The sequence below is a fragment of the Oncorhynchus nerka genome, linkage group LG21 (genome assembly GCF_034236695.1).
Source record: "Oncorhynchus nerka isolate Pitt River linkage group LG21, Oner_Uvic_2.0, whole genome shotgun sequence".
NCBI lineage: Eukaryota > Metazoa > Chordata > Actinopteri > Salmoniformes > Salmonidae > Oncorhynchus > Oncorhynchus nerka.
The window spans coordinates 27,940,191-27,949,413 of record NC_088416.1 but is presented as its reverse complement, the minus strand read 5'-3'; the positions used below and the strand labels follow the sequence as shown (position 1 = coordinate 27,949,413).

Below are 9,223 nucleotides of genomic sequence, written 5' to 3'. Positions count from 1 at the left end.
CCAACCAGCTCTATGCCTGAGAGGACTTGCGGTAACTGTTTTTTCCCTTCTCTTTTCTCTTGCCTTGCCTGGTCTGGCTTGGGGATAAAACAGAAACACGCTGCCTCCTTGACAAATGGGTCATGTATTGTCTTCACCTCCCTCAGAAATATCCTCCAGCCCCCAGGACTGTGGATGGTGACAGGGGAGTGAGTGGAGAGAGAGAAGAGAGCTTTAGATGAATGTGTTAATACAGTATATTTCCTCAGCATTGCCATTAGCCACTTTGCTGCTGCCACAATGACCACACTCAATGACTCAATGTCACTTTGACTCTCCCTTTCAGGCAGGAAGGAGCCTAAAGCTATTATTCACAACCACATGCCATACTGTATGTATCCAGGGTCAGGCTGGAAGGAGAACTGTACCGTACCCTGATGGTACTGTTACTTGGATTCATGGGTAATTGGGTAATGACAAAGAGACGCAGTAACAATGACAGAGCTTCCTTGTGGTCTTTAATGCTCTGTTCTACTGTACACTCTCTCTCAATCACACTCTCTCTCCCTTTCTTTCTCTCTCTCTCTCTCTCTCTCTCTCTCTCTCTCAACCACAAGCTCTTTCCATGCCTCTGTGTGCTCCTGCTGGGTAAATGGAGGGGTGTGCATTGTGCATCTGAGGGCAACAGCAGCTCTGAGGAGGCCGGAACTCCAACTCTCCACTTTGCTGTAGGAGGGATGTCTTACACTGGTTTTACCCTATACAGTAACCTACTGTACCCTGTACATGGCACTCATAATGATAGGTATAATGTTCCACACACCATGTCATGTATTGATATTGATTTATCATAAACAATTAGTGTTAGTGAAGAGGATACAGCATGTGCCAAGTGCAGTAGACTGCCAAGGTTCCAGCCCTATCATATGTAGTTAAGTAACACTTGAGCCATTCATAGGTAATTATAGGCAAGGACGTGAAGTGGCTTGTTGTTGGATGTAACTTTGGAAAGCGGTGAAATTTAAAAGTGAAGTTGAGCGCTATTACTGAGGAGGAAGAACGGAGCCGGTTCTATTATTCATACCGTGTTCTAGCTCTGGCTGTCAAAAACTAGGAGAATCCGAAACGCGCGCGCACACACACACACACACACACACACACACACACACACACACACACAATTAGCAACATAATTAAAATATTTGCATGCTTATTTCTCTAAACCCCAATTCTGGGAAATCCATTCGAATTACATTGGCACTTTAATTTACGAATTAGAAGCGGATGAGAGCTAAATTGATGGCATTATGTGGTTTTCACAATCACCATCCGGCTCTTACACAACGCAATATCAGCCCCAATCAGCGTTGGTGTGCAGATAACAAGGACGTCGATTATGACAATGCCTTCCGTTAAATGTCACCCCTCTCTCGCGTTCCGTGTATCTGTCATTCTCCTGAAAATCCATACAGAGTAGCAAACAACACAGTCTAGTCAATGAAGCCCCATCTCCCCCCCTCTCTCTCTCTCTCTATCTATCTCTCTCTCTCTCTCTCCCGCACACTTTCTCTCTCTCCCGCACACTTTCTCTCTCTCACGCACGCACGGACGAGCTGGGCTGCAGCAGAGTGGTACTTCTTTGAATCAGTTGCCAACGCATCGATGTGCTGTTCCTAGCGTCGTCACCTTGCAAGCACAGAAGTCACCCTCCAACCTCTGCGACTTTCTGCCCCTGTCATTAGCTACTATACCATTGAGTCCCGTGTTCATTTACAGGTTAAAGGCATTGCCCTTTTCTAACAAACATATCGTGCGTGAAATATTTTGGATTTGATTCAGCGTTCACTGGCAAAAATCTGCGGTCCACTGATCTGTGTTGGTCATAAGGAGGAGGCGCAAATCCAAACCGCACATCGCTGATCATTGTAGTCTACCGAGCTAGAGGGCTACTCTGCGTCCGTGTGTGGAATTAACCCAGCGCACAGACTGGCTGGTGATGAGGTTCGTCGTGTACACTCGACAGAGCATTGACAGAATCCCTCTCGAGCTGAAGAAACCGCCCCAATAAGGACACAGGCAAGAGGGGAAGAGCAACAGAGGAGCTGGTGTCGGCTGGAACGCTGTCATTTCGGCAAGAATGCATCTCTTCAGTGCCATGTTCCTACTAGTGATGTTAGCTGCCATGCCCTGTGAGGTAAGAACACGCGTACATCTCATATTTAAAGTGCTCTTTATTTGTTAACGTTGTATAAATGCCGCCCATTGGGGGTACAGAATACATATTCGAGGACTTGCTTGTGTCTATTAGACATATGCCAATGTGCTTAAAATCAATACTTAGAGCAAGTGTGAAGAAAATCATGTTTAGTGGAATGAGTGTGAAATACACAAATGTGTTAGTTGCGAACGTGCCACACAATGACTCCAAATAGGACTTTAGATGATTCCTCTGTATTATTATTATTCCTCCGTTGTAAGGAAAATGTGTAGGCTAGTCAAATCTCACATCTGCGGCCGTCTGGCCTGGAATACAGCAGCTTGGATTCAGAGGGGCAGGACAGAGAGAAAGTTGAGAGAGGAAGCGACAGAAAGGCTCTGGGGCTTTTCTGAGCAACAGAAGTCTATATTATGCCGGCACTGTACATCACGCTCGAGCGAGCTTCTGCACAATCCAAGTGTGATTTGCGAATGTGTGGACACACGTGTCAGGTTCAGTGTTAGTAAGAGGATTGTAATGAGTGCTTTTCTAATGCCCCTTCAAACGCTAACCCATGTTCCCTGGTGAGTGTACATATCTGTAGGCCTATGTCCTGGAGTCATGTATTTGTTGGGACTTCCCAAGGATCCCGGGTTTTAGTTGTGACTTCCCATGGATCCCGGGTTTTAGTTGGGACTTCCCATGGATCCCGGGTTTTAGTTGGGACTTCCCAAGGATCCCGGGTTTTAGTTGGGACTTCCCAAGGATCCCGGGTTTTAGTTGGGACTTCCCATGGATCCCGGGTTTTAGTTGGGACTTCCCAAGGATCCCGGGTTTTAGTTGGGACTTCCCATGGATCCCGGGTTTTAGTTGGGACTTCCCAAGGATCCTGGGTTTTAGTTGGGACTTCCCAAGGATCCTGGGTTTTAGTTGGGACTTCCCAAGGATCCCGGGTTTTAGTTGGGACTTCCCAAGGATCCTGGGTTTTAGTTGGGACTTCCCATGGATCCCAGGTTTTAGTTGGGACTTCCCAAGGATCCCGGGTTTTAGTTGGGACTTCCCATGGATCCCGGGTTTTAGTTGGGACTTCCCAAGGATCCTGGGTTTTAGTTGGGACTTCCCATGGATCCGGGTTTTAGTTGGGACTTCCCAGGATCCCGGGTTTTAGTTGGGACTTCCCAAGGATCCTGGGTTTTAGTTGGGACTTCCCAAGGATCCTGGGTTTTAGTTGGGACTTCCCATGGAGGATCCTGGGTTTTAGTTGGGACTTCCCATGGATCCCGGGTTTTAGTTGGGACTTCCCAAGGATCCCGGGTTTTAGTTGGGACTTCCCAAGGATCCTGGGTTTTAGTTGGGACTTCCCATGGATCCCGGGTTTTAGTTGGGACTTCCCAAGGATCCCGGGTTTTAGTTGGGACTTCCCAAGGATCCCGGGTTTTAGTTGGGACTTCCCAAGATCCCGGGATTGGGTTTTCCCGGTTGGGACTTCCCATGGATCCCGGGTTTTAGTTGGGACTTCCCAAGGATCCCGGGTTTTAGTTGGGACTTCCCATGGATCCCGGGTTTTAGTTGGGACTTCCCAAGGATCCCGGGTTTTAGTTGGGACTTCCCATGGATCCCGGGTTTTAGTTGGGACTTCCCAAGGATCCCGGGTTTTAGTTGGGAATTCCCAAGGATCCTGGGTTTTAGTTGGGACTTCCCATGGATCCCGGGTTTTAGTTGGGACTTCCCAAGGATCCCGGGTTTTAGTTGGGACTTCCCATGGATCCCGGGTTTTAGTTGGGACTTCCCAAGGATCCCGGGTTTTAGTTGGGACTTCCCAAGGATCCCGGGTTTTAGTTGGGACTTCCCAAGGATCCCGGGTTTTAGTTGGGACTTCCCAAGGATCCCGGGTTTTAGTTGGGACTTCCCATGGATCCCGGGTTTTAGTTGGGACTTCCCAAGGATCCCGGGTTTTAGTTGGGACTTCCCATGGATCCCGGGTTTTAGTTGGGACTTCCCAAGGATCCCGGGTTTTAGTTGGGACTTCCCAAGGATCCTGGGTTTTAGTTGGGACTTCCCATGGATCCCAGGTTTTAGTTGGGACTTCCCATGGATCCCGGGTTTTAGTTGGGACTTCCCAAGGATCCCGGGTTTTAGTTGGGACTTCCCAAGGATCCCAGTTGTAGTGTGTAACAGTTTCCAAACCCTTTGTTTTCTTCTCACAATCACCGGGTAACACATTAATGGTCAATAATAAATCTTGGGATGGACCTACAGTTGAAATAATATTCTCTGGCATGCCAGGCCTGACCCCCAAGTATAGAATGTTATGTGCATTGTTTTGCTGAATAGATATGCCCCCTGGAAGTAACCTGACAATCACTCATATTTGGGCAGGATTGATCAAATATCTTTTGAACCCCCAATAATGTTTTGAGAGTGATATGACTGTGTTAACCATATTGATCAATAGCTGCAGATTTATACAGTATTCTGACTGTGTGCAAACCATGGAATGAAAATGTCTGCTGTAGTTCATTTCTAATACACAGTAGCACTGAGAGAACATCCTGCTCTCCAGAATGAGTATGTTGTCTACTACTGAAGTGTGCCATGTTTACTGCCATGTCTACGTGCTGCGTTGAGACTTGAGCTGACCTTTTCCCAGAAATGGATACGATGCTACCTGTCCTGGGGCCATGCTCCTTTCAAACGGTGGCGGTGACAATGAGACCCTACTGAGAAAATCAGGTGGTGCTGTCAGTGACAGGAATGAATGTGCAGAGCACAGCCAGTGGTATCTCAGTGTAACACAAGACTTCATCTCTGTCCTCGTGCTCTCTCTCTCTCACTCTCTGTCTGTCTGTGTGTGTGTGTGACCTACTGATAGAGAACTCGGTCCTGTTCACTAGTGACAAAACGTTTAGAAAGAGACTGAAATGGGGACCTACTAACCTGGACCTGTCCTAATTTCCTTTGGAAAAATATTTTGCTATGTTATGCCCCCCAGTACTTAGGAAAACCCTGGTTTGCTTATCATATGAAACCACCTGCGGAGAGACTTATTTAGCCGTCTGTTTCGTCTGTCTAGCGCTAACGCTCATTGGAGTCACAGGGCAGGAGACAGTAGGCAGGTGAGCACCCAACCATAAGGCATAAGGACCTAGCCTCCCGGGCTGTATTGCAGCGCCAGCTGTGCCACCAGAGACTCTGGGTTTGCACCCAGGCTCTGTCGTAACTGCCCGCGACCGGGAGGCCCGTGGGGCCTCGACGCACAATTGGCCTAGCGTCGTTCGGGTTAGGGAGGGTTTGGCCGGTAGGGATATCCTTGTCTCATCGCGCACCAGCAACTCCTGTGGCGGGCAGGGCGCAGTGCGCGCTAACCAAGGTTGCCAGGTGCACAGTGTTTCCTCCGACACATTGGTGCAGCTGGCTTCCGGGTTGGATGCGCGCTGTGTTAAGAAGCAGTGCAGCTTGGTTGGCTTGTGTATCGGAGGACGCATGACTTTCAACCTTCGTCTCTCCCGAGCCCGTACGGGAGTCGTAGCGATGAGACAAGATAGTAGCTACTAACAATTGGATACCACGAAATTGGGGCATAAGGACCTGACGATGTGTGTGTCCCAGACTTACTCTCAGGAGATACAATCATCTCTCTATCAGTGGAACTGTTTCCCCGCCTCCAATGGCTCATAATTGGCCTTGGGGGACAATTTGTTGTAAGTGTTTACATTAAATATTTATCAACCCTACAGAGGGAAAAAAAGATGGCGCCACCCATTTCACTAACGTAGCCTAGCTCTGCAGACATAAAGAATTTATTAACTCTTCTGGCCGCATCTTCCGACTGATAGGACGTCTCTCTACACTGCAGGAGATTGGATATCTCACCCATATGTACACATCTTCTCCACACACAGTCTGGGCACGGGCCCTACATTAAATATGCACTATGCTTTAATGAGACACATGCACTCGCTGGCATGTGTTTGTTAAGTACCCACAATACCCCAGGGTGTCCTGACAGCCAGTGATACAGACGGACACCTGCTCGACCTTGGCATCACCTCTGTATGTACGCCGTTGTTATAGGGTATGTTGCATCACAAGACGACTGACCCCATGCATGCACTTTGCAAATGTGCGTCTGTGTAGCAGTTCATATTTATGCATGATAATCTTTGAATTATACTTGTGGGCTGAGCAGAGAATACATGTGTATTTCAGTAGATAAAATGGATGGTAATTATGCTGTTTAGAGACAATTTCACAGCAATGAAATATAATTGAAAATGACAGCACAATACATACATATTTAAGGTTTATTTTAAATTGGACACATTTGCAGCTAAAAGCTGAATTCCAGCATACATAGGTCTACATAAGTAAATCAAACAAAACATGTGAGATGCAGTCCACAATATCACAGTTAAGGCACCACACCCTAATAGGGTCATGTTTTCCCTTATTCATATCACAATTAACTTCTACCATTTAAATAAAAACACCAATCTACATTTCTTTGTGTGTTACAACGTTTCTGAAATATTGTATTAAAATATGCAAACTGAGGCAATATCTAATTAGATCTGCTCATATTTCCAGGACTGGACATTGAGCAGATTGTGGATATATACTTTTTCAATTCTTTCTATTTGTAAATTACTAAACCATGTGGGTAAAACGCATTTTTGGTGAAAAATAAAGAAGAAAACGTTATCTAAAATCTACATTTGATAACATATGAACAATTCCCTCTGTACAAGTCTGGGGAATATATCTCAGTATAACCACACAACATTTGGTGAATGCAGGTGCGTCTAAAGCTGAGATGAACTAAGGCTGAGATGAATTACTTAGCGTGTGGGAAGAGTCTGACTTTCAGGAAATGGTAGTTAAAGAGAAGTACAAGGAATTTAGTCTACCATCACCGAACACCTATTTAGAACTAATCATGATCTCTTCAAAGTAAGTTACTACGTGTAAAAAAGTTTAGAACGTTCTCTATGAAATGGGCTTTTAAATTATGTGTGATGTCCATTTTAAATCTCAAAATGTACACTACCGTTCAAAAGGCTCTAACAAGAATAGAAAGAGGAGTGGGAAGCCCCAGTGCACAACTGAGCAAGAGGACAAGTACTTTAGAGTGTCACAAGTCCTCAACTGGCAGCTTCATTAAATAGTATCCGCAAAACACTAGTCTCAACAGTGACGAGGCGACTCCGGGATGCTGGCCTTCTAGGCAGAGTTCCTCTGTCCAGTGTCTGTGTTCTTTTTCCCATCTTAATATTTTCTTTTTATTGGCCAGTCTGAGATGGCTTTTTCTTTGCAACTCTGCCTAGAAGGCCAGCATCCCGGAGTCGCCTCTTCACTGTTGACGTTGAGACTGGTGTTTTGTGGGTACTATTTAATGAAGCTGCCAGTTGAGGACTTGTGAGGTGTCTGACACTCTAATGTACTTGACCTTTTGCTCAGTTGTGCACCGGGGCCTCCCACTCCTCTTTATATTCTGGTTAGAGCCAGTTTGCGTTATTCTGTGAAGGGAGTAGTACACAGTGTTGTACGAAATTTTCAGTTTCTTGGGAATTTCTCGCATGGAAGAGCCTTCATTTCTCAGAACAAGAATGGACTGACACGTTTCAGAAGAAAGTTATTTCTGGCCATTTTGAGCCTGTAATCGAGCCCACAATTGCTGATGCTCCAGATACTCAACTAGTCTAAAGAAAGACAGTTTTATTGATTCTTTAATCAACACAACAGTTTTCAGCTGTGCTAACATAATTGCAAAAGGGTTTTCTAATTATCAATTAGCCTTTTAAAATGATAAACTTGGAAAGCTAACACAACGTGCCATTGGAACACAGGAGTGATGGTTGCTGACAATGGGCCTCTGCAAGCCTATGTAGATATTCCATAACAAATCAGCCGTTTCCAGCTACAATAGTAATTTACAACATTAACAATGTCTACACTGTATTTCTGATCAATTTGACATTATTTTAATGGACAAAAAAAGTTTTTATTTCAAAAACAAGGACATTTCTAAGTGACCCCAAACTTTTGAATGGTATTGTATCAGTTGATGGAAACATTTCATTTCAACATGTGGTGCCTCACCTTAAGCAGGATTAAGCAGTCTCACAAAGTAGGCCATAGGGCTGTTGTAGTACCTGTCAGGCAGAGTAGGGGGACGGTTCAGTTTGTGACTGGATCGGGTAGATCTGCCACTGACATGGCCTCTTGTCTGAGGCAGCCATTTGTTGTAATCCTGGAATTTTGCAAGCTTCTAGGCAAAGGATCTGGAAAGGTGGTTGCGGCGGGACTGCAAGGACAGGTCATTGCATCCAGAGTCGTAGGAGGTGTAGGTGGGGGCCATGATGATTTTGGTTGCATGTCATCTGATGTTCTCCAGTTGGTTGTGTTGGTGGGCTGTGAGTCCTGGGTGCCATACTGGAGCGGCGTACTGGAGCACTGAATGGACAACGCAGGTGTATACTGTCAGAAGGCCTCAGAAGGCCATTGAAGTGGCAAAGATGGTTCATCATGAAAAGCCTTTGGTGGAGATGTGGGGAAGTGTTTGTCCCATTTTAGGTTTATTATTATTATTATTATTTTTAAATGTTGTCCTTATTGAAGGTTAGCTTGGAATGTCACACCAGGCGCTTTTGGCGCTGGACACCAACTCAAGTGTGTGGCCGGATATGGATAATGGCAGACGTGGGTCAGGATTGTGACATGTTTCCATGTAAAAATGTCAATTTATATAATAATGGGAATATTTTCTCAATTATATTTAATATTATGTAAATACTTTGTTCTAATTTGTATGGTTCTTTGATTTGCTAAATATCTAATATCCAGCACAATACCAGTGTCTACAAACAGTGGGGCAAAAAAGTATTTAGTCAGACACCAAAAGTTCTCCCACTTAAAAAGATGAGAGAGGCCTGTAATTTTCATCATAGGTACACTGACAGACAAAATGAGAGAAAAAAATCCAGAAAATCACATTTTTAATGAATTTATTTGCAAATTATTATTAGACCTTGAAATGCTTCTTATGAA

The 9,223-nt window shown here is 45.2% G+C and overlaps 1 protein-coding gene across 1 annotated transcript in view; it reads left to right on the top strand.

The window, feature by feature from the left end:
• The first annotated feature begins 1,618 nt into the window (after positions 1-1,618).
• Positions 1,619-9,223, top strand: part of LOC115110541 (noelin-2-like) — a 139,888-nt gene continuing 132,283 nt past the window's right edge. The window contains exon 1 of the mRNA XM_065006503.1: positions 1,619-2,173. Coding sequence (XP_064862575.1) covers positions 2,117-2,173 — 57 coding nt within the window. The 5' untranslated portion in view covers positions 1,619-2,116. The remainder of the gene's footprint in view (positions 2,174-9,223) is intronic.